This window comes from Misgurnus anguillicaudatus, chromosome 6 (genome assembly GCF_027580225.2).
Source record: "Misgurnus anguillicaudatus chromosome 6, ASM2758022v2, whole genome shotgun sequence".
NCBI lineage: Eukaryota > Metazoa > Chordata > Actinopteri > Cypriniformes > Cobitidae > Misgurnus > Misgurnus anguillicaudatus.
This window is the reverse complement of record NC_073342.2, coordinates 22,741,395-22,763,437: the sequence shown is the minus strand read 5'-3', so window position 1 is coordinate 22,763,437 and position 22,043 is coordinate 22,741,395. Positions and strand designations below refer to the sequence as shown.

Below are 22,043 nucleotides of genomic sequence, written 5' to 3'. Positions count from 1 at the left end.
TGCCTTTGCCAAAGTAACTGTTTTCTTTTTTTGGATTAAATAGAGTAGTGAGATAATTCAAAAAGTATTAAAACATGATAGATTAGTACAAAGTTTGTAACTGTATTGAATGATATATTGTTGTTTTGTTGGAAAATGAGTATACTGTCAGCACAGAGTGAGATTTTATGGTTGATGTTGTTGGTGATTAATAATGTCGTTTTATCTTATTCATCAATTCAATATACAGAATAAAAATACAGTGGATAGTACACATCCTTATTTTTTAAAACAGATACATTGGGCGACTGTATACAGTACTTTGTATTGATCCATTTAATAACTGATTTTACAAAACCTCAATTTTTTCAATCTTATAATAAAGCACTGCCAGTCAAACACTTTTTTTTTTTTGCATTAAAAGAGGCATATCATAAAAATCTGACTTTTCCATGTTTAAGTGCTATAATTGGGTCCCCAGTGCTTTTATCAATCTAGAAAATGTGAAAAAGATCAACCCAGTAATTTAGTTTTGGTAAACCATTCTCTGCAAGAATGTGAAAAATAGCTTATTGAAATTTGGCTCCCCTTGTGATGTCAGAAGGGGATAATACCGCCCCTTAATCTGCACTATCCAACCACGGCACTGCCATTTAGTACAGAGATCAACTCATTTGCATTTAAATGGATGCACCAAAAAATGGCACAAAGTGGCAATTTTAACATGCTATAATAAATTATCTATATAATATTTTGAGCAAAAACTTCACATATGTACTCTGGTGACACAAAAGATTTATTTGACATCTTAAAAAATCTTGTGAAATGTCCTCTTTAAGTGATACAGTTAATGTATTGTTATTGTTCGGCATATATATTCAAATAGTCTCATGCCATCCCTGATACGTATTTGATGTCTGGTGTTATAACAAGGGTTGCCAATTGATTAACACGTCAATTAAATGTAATGTGTCCAATATTGCGAATGCATCCATATTTTAAAGCAAACAAAAAAGAAATAGTCGCAATGTCAAGTTTACATCACAGTTTGCAAAGCTTTGTGCAGGGTTCCCACGCGGGTCCTTGAAATCCTTGAAAGTTTGTGAATCTGGGGGAAATAATTCAAGGCCCTGGGAAGTTGTTGAAAATATACATACATAGACACAGGTCATTGAAAGTGCTTGAATCTATTTTATGCAAGAAAGATTTCTGGAAAAAATCCATATTACCCCTGTAGTGTAGGATAATTTCATAAAAATTCTAGACTTTTTAAGCACACGTCTAAACTGTTCGCTTTAAATGCTTATATCTTCTGTGTGTGAATGTCACCAGAATGCTTTTTTGCATAGTTGTGTTTGACACATGAAAAGAAGGGAACCAGATTCTGCGTCTCCCTTGCCATACCTCCTGCGTCCCTGTAACACCGTCTTTGGCATATTTCAGATAGCGATATACTTCCTGGCTCCCGCGTCTCCTTGTCTCTGTTGTTAAGCCTCACCATTGGTTGAATTTGGTATACACATTCAAATGCACTTACCTCTGAAGGCGTCCCCAAAGTGTCACCGCAGTGATGCAGCGCGAGTTCCCTCGAAAGGAAACTGTAACAATGTATCTTTAAAGGTAACACGATGTAACTTTACTCTCAGTTGAAATGTGTCCCCACATTTAGTCCTTGAATTTGAGGGTATTGCATCTGGAAAGTCCTTGAAAGGTTCTTGAATTTGAAGTTAACTAAGGTGTGGGAACCCTGTTTGTGTTAGCAGCACAAAGGTTGTGGGTTTAATATCCAACCATGCTCATAAAATGTATAGCTTGAATGCACCATAAGTCACTTTTGGTGTCTGCAAAAAATGTTATACCATTAAACATGTGTAAATGTGTTAACTTTCACAGCCCTTGTTAGATGTTTAATGCTTCATCTCATCATCTCTGTTTCAGTTACATTAACCGCAAAAATGTTCTGCCTAAGCGAACAGCATTTATTATCTGGACAAGTTGAGATGTCTTAAAGCAGTACATTATATATTTGTCCCATCTTTAGTCAACCATTTAGGTCTTTTAGGCTTCGAATTACACAACGTTCACTCTCCGCTCGCATTTATTTGCTCGGTCTGCGAGATGAAGGCGGTACGAGAAGAATGAATCGACACTTGCAGCTAAGCTTGCAGTCTCTAGAGAGCGGCACTATATGACAGGCAGAGGTGTGAGGCTGTAAATGGCACACGAATGGCAGCTCACAAACGCTGCGTGTCTGAGAGCCGCAGAAGCAAGTTGCCCGAGCCGGAGTGAGAATTGCATGGCAAACTCTTGAGAAAAAAATAGTCGTGGAGAGTATAATTTTAGAATATAAGACTTTGGGGTGATAACGCGTGTGAGACTATCTACGATGCTCGGCGTGATACCTTACAGTTTCTAAATGTATGATTTAGTCTGATTTAGAATAGAGCTTCAGATATGGTGTCAATCTTAACGACTATAGGCTTCGTGTTAGAAAGCTCAACTGTGATAATCGTGATGTGTTCAGGCACGTAAAAGGTGGCATATCACTCACCTAAAGGATTATTAGAAGCACCTGTTCAATTTCTCATTAATGCAATTATCTAATCAACCAATCACATGGCCGTTGCTTTAATCCATTTAGGGGTGTGGTCCTGGTCAAGACAATCTCCTGAACTACAAACTGAATGTCAAAATGGGAAAGAAAGGTGATTTAAGCAATTTTGAGCATGGCATGGTTGTTGGTGCCAGACGGGCTGGTCTGAGTATTTCACAATCTGCTCAGTTACTACGATTTTCACGCACAACCATTTCTAGGGTTTACAAAGAATGGTGTGAAAAGGGAAAAACATACAGTATGCGCAGTCCTGTGCGCAAAAATGCCTTGTTGATGCTAGAGGTCAGAGGAGAATGAGCCGACTGATTCAAGCTGATAGAAGAGCAACTTTGACTGAAATAACCACTCGTTACAACCGAGGTATGCAGCAAAGCATTTGTGAAGCCACAACACGCACAACCTTGAGGTGGATGGGCTACAACAGCAGGAGACCCCACCGGGTACCACTCATCTCCACTATAAATAGGAAAAAGTGGCTACAATTTGCACAAGCTCACCAAAATTGTACCGTTGAAGACCGAAAAAATGTTGCCTGGTCTGATGAGTCTCGACTTCTGTTGAGACATTCAGATGGTAGAGTCAGAATTTAGGGTAAACAGAATGAAAACAAGGATCCATCATGCCTTGTTACCACTGTGCAGGCTGGTGGTGGTAGTGTAATGGTGTGCAGGATGTTTTCTTGGCACACTTTAGGCCCCTTAGTGTCAATTGTGCATTGTTTAAATGCCACGGCCTACCTGAGCATTGTTTCTGACCATGTCCATCCCTTTATGACCACCATGTACCCATCCTCTGATGGCTACTTCCAGCAGGATAATGCACCATGTCATAAAGCTTGAATCATTTCAAATTGGTTTCTTGAACATGACAATGAGTTCACTGTACTAAAATGGCCCCCACAGTCACCAGATCTTAACCCAATAGAGCATCTTTGGGATGTGGTGGAACGGGAGCTTCATGGCCTGGATGTGCATCCCACAAATCTCCATAAACTGCAAGATGCTATCCTATCAATATGGGCCAACATTTCTAAAGAATGCTTTCAGCACCTTGTTGAATCAATGCCACGTAGAATTAAGGCAGTTCTGAAAATGAAAGGGGGTCAAACACAGTATAACTATGGTGTTCCTAATAATCCTTAAGGTGAGTGTATATTTTGACATGGCGTGTATACAATGTTTTCAGTGTTTTAATTTTTATAGCTTTTCACATAAACAACAGGAAGTGATGTCAGCTGGACTGAAGTTTGTAATGTCCCCCAAACTTTGATAATTTCTTTACCGCTAGTAACAATTGAGCGCTCGAGTTGGAGGCGTGTCAATTATGAAAAAGCTTCTGCTGCTGTTATAAATTATATTTAATTGTGAACGTTTACTCTACAAAGTACTTTGTACAGATTTTCTGTTATGTTGATGAAGAACAGCTTTACCGCTTGCCAGAAAACGCTCATTTAGCTAGTTTATGAGCTGACACGCTTAAGCGACGAAACCACATTCCCATAATTCTTTGTGGCAGCATGCAAATGATAAAACACAAAGCGTCAATTATGCGCCTAATACACATCCTTTTGCGCTTGTTCTTCCAGCATCTTGTCTTTAAGAATTATTACAACGTTCAAATAATCCATTTTAATCCAACGAAAGTCACCCAAACGTACAGCACACCGTAATTGAGATTTCCAAAGTAATAAGTAGGAACTTCCCAATACTTGAATACCACGAAAGCACATGCAGTACTCAACAAACCTGCAATTGAGGGTCTCATGTGACCAAGTCTAACATATAAAATCGCAGATCTGCTGTAACCTCTCCATTTTGTCTTTCTCACTTAAGCGGATTGTAGGTTGACACCTGTCTGTCAAACAAATAACTCTGACATTTTAACACTGTGCTCAAGATCAAACAGCGATGACGCCATCCTGAGACAACAACATGATCGCTAAATAAATATCACCTTGGCAGATTAAACCTGGTATTAAGAACTTAAACCTGATACATATTTACAAAAAGCTTTGCAACCAGATCTGATGTATAATTAATTATATCCGATCTGTAATATCTACATGCAGATCTACAGTAACTTGGCACCTGAATAGGACGCTGTGTCCAACAAACGGCACGGTATTGTCCTGTAGCTTTGCAACATTTAACGAAACTTTCTTTGAGAAACGGTGAATACATAATTACAGCTGTGTGCATTTGTATGTGTCAGAGAAAAGGGCAATGAGCGAGTGAATGATTAAGCGCAGGCATCTCTCACTCTGCAGCAATTTGCTTCCACTTCTTTTTCAGGGAGTGTTTTTAAATAAAGGACAACCGAGGGGTTAATTAGTATTGTCTAAATGTAATCTATCAGTGTCCAGTGCTTCTCCGGATTTGACAGCTCTATTATGGAGGCAAATACACACGACGGTGTGCTTTCTTTTCCGATAAAGACGATAAAAACAGGTAAACAAAAGCCTTTATGTTCGGATATAAAGCTTGAAAATTGCACAATGTTAATTTCATGGATGTTTGGTTGGGGGTTACTTTGAAACGGAAGCTTTGCAAGCTATTTATATTTTAAAGTGGTTTATCTGTGATGCTCACTCGCTGGCTATCTTGCTCTTAGGCAGCTGTTTGCTAAATGAGCATCTGGAAAGGATAAACATCTCAAAAACTTTCTTTAGATTAGTTAACTATCAAAAAAACAGATTTTCACTCGTTTTTGTCTTTTATGCATAAGCTCATTTTTTATACTGGTTTCATAAATGCACAATAATTTACGATATCGAAAAATGATTGGCTCAGTAGGACTTCCCACAGCATCCAATTTTAGCATTCTGCGTCCGAAAAAGGCCCCTATACCCTTAAATAGTGCGCTTTTTGAGTGAACATCCATTTTAGTGTTGTCCGAAATCGTAGTGGACAATAATGAGTGCACTTTTTCATTTTCAACCACTGCAATAATAAGTGTACAACAGATGTATCCTCAAAGCTAGCCAATACTCCACTGAGGTTAGCGCCAAATGAATTCTCGTGCCAAATTAATGGCTGAAGATGGTGCCCAGGATGCAGTGTCTGAATTCACTCACTTGTTTTCATTTACTCATTCGAGTGAACTATATTAGTTGACTTATGTAGGGAATAATGAAAGAGAGTATTGGGGACTATTTCGGACACTACCCACGTCTTTAGTGTCAAGCTGTTTAATTGATTAAAGGTCACGTTATTTCAGATCCCATTTTTTAAACCCTAGTTAGTGTGTAATGTTGCTATAATAGCATTAATAAAACCTGCAAAATGATAAAGCTCAAAGTTCACTGCCAGGCGATATATTTTTTTTAACAGAATTTGCCTTTCAAAGCCTACAGCGAACTGCCTGTTTGGACAACAGCCCTCTACTTCCTGCTTTAATGACATCAGTAGAACAGTTTTTTTACTAAACTCCGCCCACAGGAATACGTCAGTCACCAGCTAAGCTAACGTCAAGCTAAGCTAACGTCAAGCTAAGCTGCTATCGATTCACAACACACGAAAAAACTACACAATCAGAACTCAATACGTATTTCTGAAGGAGGGACTTCATAGAACAAGGAAGACGTCAGCCCGTTTTCAGGACAGTGAAAAGAGCGCTATTCAGATAAGTAAATTGCGATTTTTTTTACATGTGAAACATGAATACATGTTATATTGCGCACTGTAACACAATCAAAGTTTTTAAAAACACAGAAAGAACGGGACCTTTAATATCCAACTTTGGATCTCTGAATATGTTGTGTTGGAGTACCCCTTCGTAGGCAATATAAAGTACAAACCATGTAGTGCATTCTTAAAAAAATCTTACAGCTGCAATTCGTAACTTTTTTTTGATTTACAATGAACAACAAATGAGCAGTTTTTTTTTTTTTTTTACAAATGAGCAGTTACTGAGCACATAAACATTCAGTGTTCAATCTGTCTTCTTCTAATTCACAGCAATAAGCTTATAACAATAGTTTATAATTTGAGCTGTCAGGTCGGATTTTGTGGGAAACGTCAGTTGTTTTTTTTAACGAATGTTTAAGTAGAAACCTGCAAAGTTACACTGTAAAAAAATCTGTAGAAATTATAGTATTACTGGGTATTACTGGCAACTAGCTGCCAGTAACTTATTGTAGATTTTACATTTATTTTATTTACTGGCAACAGTTTGTTCAAAGTTAAATGAACATGAAACATGTTCAGTCTTTATCTTCTACAGTAAGTTACTGGCAACCATCTGCATAATTACAGAAAATATTTTACAGTGTATATTTCAAACGGAGATGGCGATATAGAGGCAAAGATGGCAGCTTTAAAGAGCACTTATGGTCCGATTCACGTTTTAACATTTCATTTGGTGTGTAGGTGTGTATTAGTACTTGTTAACGATATGCAAAAGGTACAGACCCCAAAGTAAACGATGACACGAGTTATCGTCTCAAACGTAAATCTCTTTTCTTGTACTACAACAAACAGACAGATTGTAGGCAACAGTTTACGTCCTGGAATTGGTGACGTAGAGAAGACAGACATTGTCATAATTCCTCCCGCTTGGACTCCTGTTAGCATAGCATTGTGAACGAATCTTTCAAACATGGTAAGGAGCGACGCAGGTAAACGTTAGAGGTATTCAGACAAATTACAACGTACAGATTAGTTGACCAATCAGGGACACAGAGCTTTTCAAATCACGGCACTTCAGGAAGAGAGTGAAATCTGGAGCTGCTGTAGAAAAATGTACGGTATGTGGAAAATACTGTGTTTTTAACCATAAACCACGCAAACACATTCTTTTATACCAAATACAAAAACACAAAATATGTTTTAAGCAATGAAATAGGTGCTCTTTAAATTCCAGGACATTCTTTCACTGTCATTCTCCTCCTCCCAAACAGGAGACAATAGCTTCCAGTATTAACGCAGGCACGAAAAAGCAAAATTTCAGACCGTAAAATCATGGTGTTATTTGTGAAACTGCCAATTTTGGCTGATGTTTGTTGCAATTGCTTTAAACTATTTTCTCGTTCTTGAACTTTTGACACTTTTCTATAAACGAAGTAAACAAATAAGCTTTATATCTTCACCCAGGGCTCTTCAGCTTGTGGCTCATATTTGATTCAATAAACACTTCTATGCAACCTTCTGACCAATTTTGATGATCAAGTAATATTTAGACACAGATATTTATTGTAGTTATCTACAATTACAGTGATATACTTAAAAAAAGTCAATAACCAAAACGAAACTTTTAAAGTAGAATGCATACAGGGCTCCAGACTGCCACCAAAATTTGAGAGTGTGCCACTGAATTTTACATCCAGTCGCACATGTGCAACCAGTAAATTTGACCTTTTTTTTGTGATGTGACACTGAATTCGGCACATTGTACTTTCTCCATCTATCATCAAAGTATTTATTAGTAATACAGTGGAAATTAGTAGAAATGTGAATATTTGGTTGGCATGTTGATTTACGGTGTGTGCCCCAAAAATTTCTGGTTGCGCCCCTAAAATTTTCAGTTGGGGGCTACTGTGCTCCTAGTGAAAAAAGTTAGTCTGGAGCCCTGGGCATAGGAATATATGATTTAATTCTCAGTTTCAGATGCTAAACTGATGTGTCTATTTTTGTTCAGGATCTATATTGCTCGTGAAATGAAGTAACAGTACATCTGCAGATGTTTATGTTGGGTTCTACATTATCAAAAAAAAAAAAGGTACAAAAGTTGTCACCAGGGCGGTACCTTTTAAAAAGATCCTAATATACCGGTATAGACGGTTTCAGCAGCAACAACATAAAAAACGGCTTTTGTGGACTAAACGCAACTTCCGGTAGATTTCCACATAGACTCAATAACAACAAAGTCTTTTTACAGTAGTTTATTTCTGATAACACGCAGTGCCGGTCTTTCCTATACGCAAAGTACGCAATTTGCATAGGGCCCCGCACCACTAGAGGGCCCCCTTGATCTCAGAATTTTTTAAAACCATTATATCAAAGAAAAATTATTATTATGTTTAATGAAAACAAGACGCTATAATTTAAATAATTTGCAAACTTCCGAATTTGTGCGGGTTTTAAAAAATACTTAATGATTTCTTAAATCACTGATATGTACTCGGACAACATGCAGGCAGTTTCTCAATCCGAAGGCTGCAGCCTTCAGACCCAGATAGCAAAAAATATCCGCATGGCTTCTATATGCCGCCAGCCCCAAGCTGTCGGCTATAGGTGCGTCCCGCTGGCGGGGATGAAACTTTTGCCGCCGAATACATCACTCTCATTTGTTGCGAGATGCCGCCAGCATGCAGCCGGCGGACCGACTGCTTAATTTATGCAAAAGCGTCTGCCACGGCGGTCCGCCGTCAGACCTGTTTGTGATTACGCCCTTATGACGCTTACTGCCGCCAGAGCACCGCCGGTGGTCCGCCGACTCATTGCTATCTGGGGAGGTCACATTTGTAGGCTGCATATGCGTCATAAAAACGTATTTTAGAATATTAACAATTATAATGTTGACTATTATTCTTAGTTAATGGTTAATTGTTATATTATGCTTATGACTTGCAAATGAAATGCTTATTTAACTTAAATAAATCAGGCTTGATGACGTATGCAGCGCGCATATGCGACATGATCCGGAGGTTGCAGCCTTCAAATTTAGAAACGGCCGCGTGCATGACGCAGAAGAGTGATTTGGTAACGATGCGCATATTATATGACCACCATTGATTTAAAACAAAGACAAAGCTATCCGTCTGGAGCAGAATAAAGGGAAAAAAACGTGAAGCAAGGGAACAAGATAAAGGATTTGCGCGAGCAGATTAAGTCAATGTAAAGACACGCGTCCTAGCATGGGGCGATTCAAATGACGCGAATTGGGTGACGCAATTGCCGCGAAAACACCCGCTTTTCCCTTTGAACTTCAAGAACGCGCTCTCGTGCAGGATAATTTGACGAGAGAGAGAGAGAGAGAGAGAGAGAGAGAGAGAGAGAGAGAGAGAGAGAGAGAGAGAGAGAGAGAGGTAAGAATGGTGCCCACGTCGAGAAAACTTAATAGAAGACTTGAAATTTGTAAAGGATTAAAGTATATGTCAATCGTTTAATTACAGTATGTTAACTGGATAACACTGGATATAACTCATTGTATAGATAATAAAATAATGTATTTTGATTACACAAATCAAACCTAACTATATGATTGTAGCTGCTGACCAGCATAGGGAATCTCTATGGCTAATTTATAAGACATGTTGCTGATACAGTACTGTGTGTTGTACCTTATCTTGTTAATTGAGTCTTTTTGGGCATCTTATGCCTAGAATTATTCAAGGAGATTGATTCTTTTAACTTCCTTTAAAGTTTGATCAGTTGTGCATAATGACATGTGCAACAAATGGATATAGGGTGTCAAACTCATAGATTTGCAATATTTAAAATCAGACACTATTTTTAAAATATTTGGGGTCAACCTCTGTGACAGCTTTAAAGGGACACTTCACCCATTTGCATTAAGCTTTGTATAGTTAGAACTCCAGTCATGTTTTTAAATGGTCGTGCATCATTTGCTCAGTTGCCGCTGAGACAGGAGAAATACAGATTTCAGTGTTGCACATCCTTCTTTCAATGATGTAAAAATCATCATTTTGCATCATTGAAAGAAGGAAGTGCAATGTCTTTGTTGAGGGAGTGAGACTACAAACACCCCTTTTCTCTGTAAAATAGGCACCAAATTCTAAATGTATGTTACATTTCGACTACAAATATAACACTTTCAGTAAAGATTAATGTTTCTACGGGTGAAATGCTCTTTTAAAGCTGAAACTTATCAAATCCTATCAGAGGTCCAGAATGTCATTGAAACACACCAGTGGCTTTGCTGTCATCAGTATTAAACATGTTACCCCTCCAAGTACCCCGCCCCCCAGGGCCCCCCCCCCCCCCACATAACAAATCCCAATTTAACCCCTGTGTATTAACAGTATGTATTTATATTTAATTTAATTTGATTCATTACATTCATTTAGATCAGGTTAATTTTTTAGTACTTCTCACAACACATTTTAAATCAAAACAACTTATCAGCAAATACATGTTTCATGTTATAATCAGCAAGTTTATCAGTCAGGGTTTCAAAGTAATGTGCATATGGGAATATTATACAGCTATAAGATAATACACTATGTGGTTAGTTAACAACTAACTAACAGCAACATTGACTGGGTTTTACCCAGATAGCACAGGTACGTCTGTAAGATGTCTGGTAAAGATCTGGAGATCTGGAATACATCTGGTGTGTAAAAACATCTTATAAAGGAAAAGAGCTGCTTTACATACATTCTAAATCAAAAATGTCTTGCAGACATCTTCAATATGTCTATATGACATCTTTTAGGAGACGTCTCACAGACGTATTGCAGATGAGAAAACAATTTAAATAAGACATCTTGCAGATGTAAACGCAGACATCAAATAGACGTCTCCGAGATGTATGTGTGCTATGCTATCAGGGTCTGAATGCACTGACAGAGGGCCCCTCACAAAGCTTTGCTTAGGGCCCCCCAGCATCTAGGACCGGCACTGATAACAAGGCAAAACTAATGACAGTAAGTAAATTATATTCTAACGTTATTAAATTAATGTGTACAATGTTAGCTAGTTCCTTGAATACTTGCCTGGCTGCCAAACCTCTCTGCACAGTGTGATCCATGCTCATCATCTTCCCTCATCTTTAGCAAACCAAAACATTTTATTTTCGACAAGGTATTTCTTTTAAAGATCAGTTTAGCCACTAGCCAGACCGATAAATAAATACAGACCGGATGTTCACTTCGGTTTAGTAGTGTAACCACGAGGACGCATGTGCGTCCAATGAAATTGTCTATACAGTACCATTTTGGTATAGATATGTACCTTTGAGGTACCAGTATGCACCTTTGAGGTACCTATATTACTTTTTGAAAAGGTACCTCCCCAATGACTTTTGTACTTTTTTCTGGAATGTGTATTATCAACATTGTTCAATCAAAATAATTTTCTGTTTACCAATGCAAACTTATCTAAAAATTGCTTAAAAAATTACTGACTCTATTTATTTTCTACTTTAAATACTTTCAGAACAATTAAAGGATTATTTTATCACTGAATAAGAGGCTTAAATCAAGACGTTTGTTTTTTTATTATGTATATTTCAGCTCTATTCTTTCTGTTAAAGATAGGGGCTTAAGCAGATCTCACAAATGTTCATCTTCTGCTTTTTGTTTAAAAACAGTATTAAAAAACATCATTTATCATTTTATATTAAGTGTAACTTATTTAATTTGCTTCCAGCCAGACCTCTAAGGCCAGGCCGTAATGAATTTGAATTAAACATCCCTTATTAGCTTAACGTTAATTAGCACAGTAATAATGTTTAGCTTAGTTTTTCATGTTCGATAACTACACTGAAACATTTTTACACCTAAGTTTTCGTTTGAAGAATCTGGCCCTCTTATAAATTTAATTAAAGAGAATGATTTATATCCATTGAGCCTTCGTATTGCCTAATCACACATTATGCTTTCCCGATCTGAAAGTTATCCACAGCATAATTTACAATGGAGATTGCAAACTGTTTTGCATTTCTGAATGGCGTTGTATGAAGAAGTGGTTTACTGCGATGCTTATGAAGGTTAATTTGCTTCTCCCCATCAGCAGTATTATTTTACCAAAAGCATCAGATTTGATTTCCCTTGTGGATGCTTTTCAAAGATCATTTTGGTCTCTTCTGCATCTTTTTGTGGGTCTGTAATATTTTATTAAACTCAAAACATGACCGTGAAATTGAATTCCACAGGCATCAATTCAAGGGTTTAACCTTTTCTGTGCATCAAAACTTAGACACTGAAGGTTAAGTGTGTAGAGAGCCATTTGAAAAGACCAAAACTCTTGATACTTGAAGATAAGTGAAATGTTTTAGATATGACCTTGAGGGTAAAGTTTAAATCGTTGACCAATATCTTTAACGTAAGCCAATGAGCCATCCAAGACACTTTTCTCAGATAAACAGCAAAACATGCACAAGGTTCTTTTGAAAGCAATTTTGGCATGCCAGAAAAATAATTTGGACTTTTAAAGCAAATTAAAATCTGTTTACATAGATGCACTTGCACGAGAAGTTTTTTATTAGAAAATAAATATCAAAGGGTTATTCAAGCAGGAATACATTTTTTGTTGTGCTGAACATAAGGAAGATATTTTGAAAATGGTAATAACCAAACATGTTTGGGGCACCATTCACTTCCATAGTATTATTTTTTCCTATTATGGAAGTCAATGGTGCCCCAGATCTGCTTGGTTACAAAATTTTTTCAAAACCTCTTTCTTTGTATTCAGTAGAACAAAGAGATCGCTACAGGTTTGAAACAAATTGAGGGTGAGTAAATGATGACAACATTTAAATTTTTCGGCAAACTAACGATCCTAAGAGTAAAGCAAACAGACATATTTTAATTAAAGGTAAACATCACCGTTTTTTAAATATTTTACTATGTTCTTACCTCAACTTAGATGAATTAATACATACCTATCTTTTTTCAATACGTGCACTTAATCTTTGTACGGTGCTTCTTAAATGTGTTAGCATTTAGCCTAGCCCCATTCATTTCTATGGCTCCAAACAAAAGTTTTATTTTGTGCCACCATACTTACTCGTGTAACTACTCATGTAACAGTCTTTAAATAGGGAAAACATGGAAGTGCCTGGTGTCATCCAAACCCATCCCTGCCTGGATCCCAAGGAACGAATGGGGCTAGGCTAAATGCCAACACAGTCACGACGCGCCGCACAAAGATCAAGTGCACGCACCGAAAAAAGAAAGGTATGCACCAATTCGTCCAAGTTGAGGCAAGAACACAGCAAAACATTGAAAACGGTGGTGTTTTCCTTTAACATATTTTAATAAAACAGATTGTCTTATTTTTCCTGTTGTGACGCATATCTGAGTGAAACGGCTTCTGAAGTAAAAAGAGGTAGGGTGGGAGTTGCATTTGTCCATCGATAATTGATTGGATAGTTGGGTCATGTTGCTATTTGCTAATGGCTTCGGTTTTTTTTCCATGGCTCCAGGGGAGGAGATTTTTATTTTTGATTAAATATTATAAGGGGATTTTTTTTAAAATAATGAAGCATACAGATAAGTCATTTGTAAAAAATAGCACAACATTCCAAAAAAGTTTTTCATTTCATTGTGACTTTAAAGTGTGAGTCTAACCTTGTGTTGGCATTTAAGCTATAATCTGCTACATGTGGATGTAGGAAATAACATATAAGCCCTTTGCTCACTCATGCACAAACACATTTGTTTCACAAACATGTTCTTCAATGTCGACACATCCATGACATTTGTACTTACAAGCCTGCAGTCGGTTGTTGTGTCAGTACCTGATTTGCCGGCGCGTGGCATTTGTATTGCGGCCTGGTTCTCTGCTTCGCTGTTGTGATGAATTCTGATGAGCGAAGCCTCTTGGGCTCCACCTGACAGCCTGGCCTTTTGGGTGAGGAGAAATCAATCACACCATCAATCGCCACCAGAAGCCATTACCCAACTCTTCATGCTGGCAGGGGCTTTACCTCCCGTCTTGGTTTTTGGTACTTGGTCTTGTTTCACTTTTAGAGGCTGCACACAGGTTGGATGTATATTTTGGATCAATAGCTTTGGGCAAAAGTGGATCTGCAGGTTGCATATGTATGACCACAGCTTGAGGTCTTTGCTTGCTTTAATTGGTCCTGCATCATCCGTGTAGCTGCAGGCAAAATTTAATGACTAACTCTTGCTTTTGTAGGAAGCAAGAAACTTTTATATTTTCATGGCTCCTTTTTGGTAGTTATATAGCAGAATATCCAAGATTGCATAGAGTGAAAGTGAATGGTGACCACAGCTGTCCCTAGTTTTAATTAATTGCATTAGCAGCAAAAAGTCATGAGTGGACTGTTTCTTTAAGAACTTGATATTTTGGCATTGGATTGTAAAGTGCGTAATTTTAGAAACCTGTCCTACATCACTCTTTATTCTTTTCCTCCTCTAACAGATCCCTCAGATCAGCTATGCATCCACAGCACCAGAACTGAGCGATAATACCCGGTACGACTTTTTCTCCCGGGTTGTGCCACCCGACTCTTACCAGGCTCAAGCCATGCTGGACATCGTGACTGCCATGGGCTGGAACTATGTCTCCACATTAGCATCCGAGGGGAATTACGGAGAAAGCGGCGTGGAGGCTTTTGTCCAGATCTCCAGAGAATCCGGTGAGCTTTTAAAGAACATCTTATTTCTCTGAATTCAGTCCTGAAGCAGATGCATTTTTTTCTCTTAAGCTGGTGGGATGTAGCTTTGGGTTGAATGGGTTATTTTTACACCATTGTAGCATTTACAGTTTGTAACATTTGTAGCAAGTTTTCTTGTATAGTTCATAATACACTGTAGCTTTACGTGACCTTTTCGACTTATATACTGTTTTTGCTTTTTCAAATCTGTACCTTTAAAACGTATATATAGTAGGGCTTTGACCGGGGCACTATTTTACCACCGCGATGGTAATGCACTAATTCATCGGAGAGGTGCAGTGGTTATAGAATGTGTGGGGGGCGCATACGCACACGCGTATTGATGCATGTAATGCATCCATATATTTTGAAATCTAAAAATGTAAACGAGGATCAGATATACATTTCTTAAAGGAAAACACCACTGTTTTCAATATTTTACTATGTTCTTTCCTCAACTTAGACAAATGAATACATACCCATCTTTCTTCAATGCGTGCACTTAATTTTTTTGCAGCGCGTCGTGAATGTGTAAGCATTTAGCCTAGCCACATTCATCCCTTAGGATCCAAACAGGGATGAATTTAGAAGCCACCAAACACTTCCATGGTTTCCCTATTTAAAGACTGTTACATGAGGAGTTACACGAGTAAAGGGCTCGTTATAGTCGTGCGTAGGTCCTACGGCGTAGGTTCCACGTCGGTTTTTATTTATACTTTTGTGTCGTCGTCCGCGTCGACGTGCAAACACGCGCGCAGGCCGCTGGTAGGCAGTAACCACGTGTGTAACCACAGTAGCAGCGCGAACGCCAAAGAAGAAGAAGCTTTGCAAGTTAAGCCACAAACGAAGAAGAAACAGCAACTTGTTGTGTATAATTTGAGAAGACCAGCAATGATGGATGTAAATAAACAGCGACTTTTGTTGCAGTTTGAGTTAAATCACTCCTCAACTTGGCCATTCTTTGTTTTCACCGTCGCAAATGGAAATACCTATGACGCAGTTTTTTTTACCTGATGGGAGGGGTTCTGGCGGACCAATCACAGCGCTTGCGGTCCGCGTAGAACTGACGCGCTGTTAAAAATTTTGCGAGGTGCGCGTCAGGCTACGCAGAGCTACATACAGGCTACGGATAGCCTACGCCGTAGCTACGCCGTAGAACCTACGCACGACTATAAATCGCCCTTAAGTATGGTGGCACAAAATAAAACTAGCGATTTTTTTTACTATATTGTATGGCGGACTAGCGCTTGGTTTGCAGCACTTCGACCTCGGGCGGAGTAATATTGACGACGTTTGAGCGAGAGTAGTCAGGAGTAATGATGTTACTGCGCCGAGGTCAAAGTGCTGCAAACTACAATAAGTGCTCCTCTGCCATACAATATAGTTCTCATTTTTAGACGCTTAAAAAATCGCAACGTTTTATTTTGTGCCACCATACTTACTTGTGTAACTATTCATGTAACAGTCTTTAAATAAGGAAAACATGGAAATGTTTGGTGGCTTCTAAATTCATCCCTGTTTGGATCCTAAGGAATGAATGGGGCTAGGCTAAATGCTGACACATTCATGACGCGATGTACAAAGATTAAGTGCACGCAATGAAAAAAGATGGAACATAGTAAAATATTGAAAAACGGTGGTGTTTTCCTTTAACAAACGTGTGTGTTCATAGGTGCTCGTTACAACGTCAAGCAATGCTTAGGTTACTTAACAACGGCAGACGCTCTGGAGTGCCCAAGTGCTTTAAAAAGGGGGGGAAAGTGGTGCTGTCAAGTTTTCAATGTGGTTTTAGATGCGAAATGTGAAGCTACATGGGCTTGGTCATTTTGGTGGGTGCTCGATCCGAGCTCCAAAGCACCCACGTGATCGGCGCCTATGCGTGTGTTTATTGTAGCACACACTTTAAGATGCTGAAATATTTCTAGGTCATCATTAGATATTAACAATGAAAACTATGTCAAACAAAAAGTCAGATGTTCGTTTTTCATTTGAAGCACTCAAGATCATCAATTGAACATCACAGAAGCTTTTGCAAATACATGGAGTTTATGCCAACTTGAGTGCATGATGCCAAAATAAGTTTAATGCCGCAAAAATGGTATAGAAATGAGAAAATATGTGACCCTGTATGAAATTCAGGCAAGTATCGTAATCTAATGATGAAATGAGGAGCATCAAAGTTTGATTTCAATCATTGATTTCAAAATTTGTCATGACCTTACTCAGTCAATATTAAATGCATCAAAGTTATATTTTCACTGAATGTTCTTTACATTATGTAGGATATATCAACAAATAATTACTTCACCTGGGTTTTCACAGACTGGCTTACAAATGGAAAATTAATGTCTTTTTTACTAGTAGTCTCATGCTTTCAGGACCCCATTGTGTAAATGTGAGCACCAGTATGTTAATGTGCTCATAATTGTGGTGTCAATTATATACCAATTTTCTCATTTGTTTTTGCACCTTCATGCCAGCAAATGGTCTGGGTGGACCATGTAGAGATTTGTGTTATGAGAGTATGTTAACATAGTGCTCTTTTTGTGTTGTGTGTCCACTTTAATAGGTTTACACTTCAGTTCTTTGATTAAAACTAATTTGAAAAACATGCAAGCACCAAGCATCATAGTGATTGGTGCAGTACAAAGCTTGTCGCCGAGACTGATTTAGTGAGTTGGAAAGGGAATTTAAAGCTGTCCTAAAGGTGCAGTGTGTAATTTTTAGAAGGATCTCTTGACAGAAATGCAAAATAATATACAAAACTATATTATGAGGGGTGTATAAAGACCTTTTATAATGAACCCTTATGTTTTTATTATCTTAAAATGAGACATTTTTATCTACATACCGAGGGTCCCCTTACATGGAAGTCGCCATTTTGTGCCGCTATGTTTCTACAGAAGCCCTTAACGGACAAAATTTTTTACGAAGCTGTCTCCGAAGATGATATATTTGTCTGGCAGCGGCTACCGTAGCTTCTCTATGCGTTTTAAAAGCGAGAGGTGAGCAGTTAACTGAGCCATTGGTTGCAATTTGCAACCTCACCACTAGCCACTAAAATTTACACACTGCACCTTTAAAGGATGAAAGGTCAACTTCAAAACTTATTTTGCATTCTGTCAGCTCACGCCCATCAAAGTCGAGCTGAGCTTATCAGCAAGTTTCAGATACAGTAAATGAATAGCCGTGGACACAATAAACATCCACTTTAGGTTTTCCATTATTATTTTAATTTTAGATGTCAGCCTCGATGACAGATAAGGATGGGGGATAAAATGGGGGTGGGATCGTGAAATCAGCCTGGGTCGCCAGCACACGAGAAGCAGCAAACGCATAATTTTTTTCTTTCATCACCTCTGAAATTGAAGTAACTCATTAATCCACATTTGCATCACTTCTGCTTTGGTTTGGACCCATACTGTAATTCACATCATCACACATCATATGGGTGTTAATGGCCCACATTTTCCCACCCACCGAACCCTGCAATAATACAGAGCATCTCTGTTCGCACACGTCTAGAAGAAGCCACAATTACACCGGAGCTTATCTGTAAAGAAAAGGGGAATCGAAAAGAATGGGCCTTGATATGGCAGAAGGATGTAATTACAGGAACAGGTGGAGAAATGGACTCACCGCATCGCCCTAGACGAGCATCATAAGGACATGGTGGTTAACTAGTGCCGCATGATTGATTTATTATTGTAGTTTATCTCGCTCCCGCTCATGTAGACGTGGACATGCCACATTAATTATGTTGTAATTAGGAAAATACAATTACGAGATGAGGCACATGTGCGTGATTAAAATCGTTCCTTTGAGATCATCAAATGTGTTTGTCCCTGTGTGTGTGTTAAGCTGTTCGATTCAGTGTAGGTGTTTGTGTAACAATACATCGATATAGATTGATAAATTGATTAAATGATGTATTAATGCAATTTATTTAGATTATAATGTTTATATTTTATAGATTTTGCATCTTTTTGTTGACATGCGCATCTTCACATAATACTCGTCCACGTGTTCCTGATTAAAGTTTGCTTTGAAACGATATCCATTGTGAAATGTGATATACACCTGAATGCCCGTGCCTATTGATTCCAGGGCCGCAAATGACACCCACCAGATCAAATATTAGCGGTTCACCCATCCCGCCGGCATGCAGGACTCTGTTTCATGGTGTATATACACTCACCTAAAGGATTATTAGGAACACCTGTCCATTTTATTATTAATGCAATTATCTAATCAACCAATCACATGGCAGTTGCTTCAATACATTTAGGGGTCTGGTCCTGGTCAAGAGAATCTCCTGAACTCCAAACTAAATGTCAGAATGGGAAAGAAAGGTAATTAAAGCAATTTTGAGCATGGCATGGTTGTTGGTGCCGGATGGGCCGGTCTGAGTATTTCACAATCTGCTCAGTTACTGGGATTTTTATGCACAACCATTTCTAGGGTTTACAAAGAATGGTGTGAAAAGGGAAAAGCATCCAGTATGCGACAGTCCTGTGAGCGAAAATGCCTTGTTGATGCTAGAGGTCAGAGGAGAATGAGCCGACTCAAGCTGATAGAAGAGCAACTTTGACTGAAATAACCACTCGTTACAACTGAGGTATGCAGCAAAGCATTTGTAAAGCCACAACACGCACAACCTTGAGGCAGATGGGCTACAACAGCAGAAGACCCCACCGGGTACCACTCATCTCCACTACAAATAGGAAAAAGAGGCACAAGCTCACCAAAATTGGACAGTTGAAGACTGGAAAAATGTTGCCTGGCCTGATGATTCTCGATTTCTGTTGAGACATTCAGATGGTAGAGTCAGAATTTGGTGTAAACAGAATGAGAACATGGATCCATCATGCCTTATTACCACTGTGCAGGCTGGTGGTGGTGGTGGTGTAATGGTGTGGGGGATGTTTTCTTGGCACACTTCAGGCCCCTTAGTGCCAATTGGGCATCGTTTAAATGCCACGGCCTACCTGAGCATTGTTTCTGACCATGTTCGTCCCTTTATGACCACCATGTAGCCATCCTCTGATGGCTACTTCCAGCAGGATAATGCACCATGTCACAAAGCTCGAATCATTTCAAATTGGTTTCTTGAACATGACAATGAGTTCACTGTACTAAAATGGCCCCCACAGTCACCAGATCTCAACCCAATAGAGCATCTTTGGGATGTGGTGGAACGGGAGCTGCGTGCCCTGGATGTGCATCCCACAAATCTCCAGAAAACTGCAAGATGCTATCCTATCAATATGGGCCAACATTTCTAAAGAATCAATTCTATGTGGCATTGTTGAATCAATGCCACATAGAATTAAGGCAGTTCTGAAGGCGAAAGGGGGTCAAACACAGTATTAGTATGGTGTTCATTATATCATATATCATATCTAACGCGTACCTTTTTAATTTAATTTCTATCAACTTCCACTTACATTAACAAAAACTTTGCTAACCGTTTTGCATTTCAACACATTGTTCAGTAACCCAGCAGTGCCTGGTTTTTGACTGTGGTTGCAGTCACGCTCAGTTGGAGTCAGTATTTTTATCAATAGCTTCATTGTTGGCCTAATGCTCAAACAGCCTTTCTGCTTCATATCAAAGGATAATATCAAATACAGCAATAGTTGCTAATGGAGTGTTATGTAGACACAGTTCGAAGGTTCTGTTTACTTTGTAACAGCCAATTACAGAGACAAAAACATTTGTTCTTGTATTCAAAGTGGCTGTGGGCATTTTTCCCCTCAAAACCCGAACATAAATCAACTCGACGTCACGCTGAAAAATTCATAATGTTTTCCATGCAAATCAGCTTTAGATACAATCTACAATCTCCTCCCTTATCACGGGTTAAAAAACAAAACTGTCTCCAGAACAGTAATAACAGGGCAGTTAATTATACTCTTGAATAAACAAGCAGTAACCAAACGCTATTAATTTTCATCTCTCGGACTGATTGGCATGCAACGGAGCCTTGCAGTGTGGCAAAGTGACCCTTTTCATCATTCGAAACCCTGGTACATCATTACCGTGCAGTTCAGAAGGCTCCTCTCACTAGCACTGCGATACAGTCTTTATGTAAATGGTGCGTAAGCAACGATAATCATGAAAAATGACGGCAATATACAATTTGCTGCTTTAGATAAAATAACAGTTTTATGGAAGCGGAAAACAAACATTCGTTTTTTACCTCGGGAAACAACCACGCGCCCGTTCATGTTGTGTTTGCAGTTATGAGTTATTTAAAACGGTGCAATCTGTCTCTCTGAAACGTCTCATCAGTCGGAGGAATCTTGTTACGTGATTTCGAAAACTATGTGAAACTGTGTGTGAACGTCTCCTTCTGGTTATGTGTTATACAGTAGATTTAACAGACTGCCTCTGTATCCGTACAGCGGAGTGCATGTTTGCGAGAAGACAGCCGATCGGTGTCTCTATGTTTGCCTTTGGTCGTATTCCCTGTTTGGAAAATGTTCAAATCTTTGGTGCTTGTCTTTTAGCAGGCATCTTTTTTTTCTTCAAATCAAAATAATGAAAGTTGAGAAGAAGGGCAGCTTGCTTGTAGCAGTGTTACGTTAAAGGAAGAGGTCACCAAAAAATGAAAATTCTGTGTAATAAAATGTGAATGGGGACTGTGGCTGTCAAGAATCAAAAAACGAAATCATAAATGTATCATAAAGCGGTCCAAGCGACTCATGCCTCAAGGCAGATGATAGTTTTATTTTTTATTTTTGTCTCCAGTGAGTTCTTAGTTGCTCTGAATGAGTTTAACACGACAAAACTATTTTACATTAAATTATTTAAAGGACCAGTGTGTAGATTGTTAGTGGCCCTTTAGGGGTGAGACTGTGAATTGCAACCAACGATTTAGTAAACAGCTCACCGCTCTTTTTCGAAATGCATAGTGAAGCTACGCTAGCTGCCACAGGACAAACATGTCATCGCCTGAGACAACGTACACTTTATAAAAAATGCAGCATAAAGTTAGAACAACTTGGTTTTGCAAGTCAATTCAACATACTATTATAAGTTTTGCCATCAGTCCACGCTGCTTCAAAGCGTCATTAATCTACGTCATTGTTATTGATTTGATCTGGCGCCCTCTAGCGGCGCGGATTATACAAATTGCATCTTT

The 22,043-nt window shown here is 38.6% G+C and overlaps 1 protein-coding gene across 3 annotated transcripts in view; it reads left to right on the top strand.

Moving 5' to 3' along the window:
- The window catches only part of grm8b (glutamate receptor, metabotropic 8b), a 176,881-nt gene that overhangs the window by 41,617 nt on the left and 113,221 nt on the right, over positions 1-22,043 (top strand). For all 3 annotated transcript variants that reach the window (XM_055192033.2, XM_055192032.2, XM_055192034.2), the window contains exon 3: positions 14,662-14,878. In XM_055192033.2, coding sequence (XP_055048008.1) covers positions 14,662-14,878 — 217 coding nt within the window. The remainder of the gene's footprint in view (positions 1-14,661; positions 14,879-22,043) is intronic.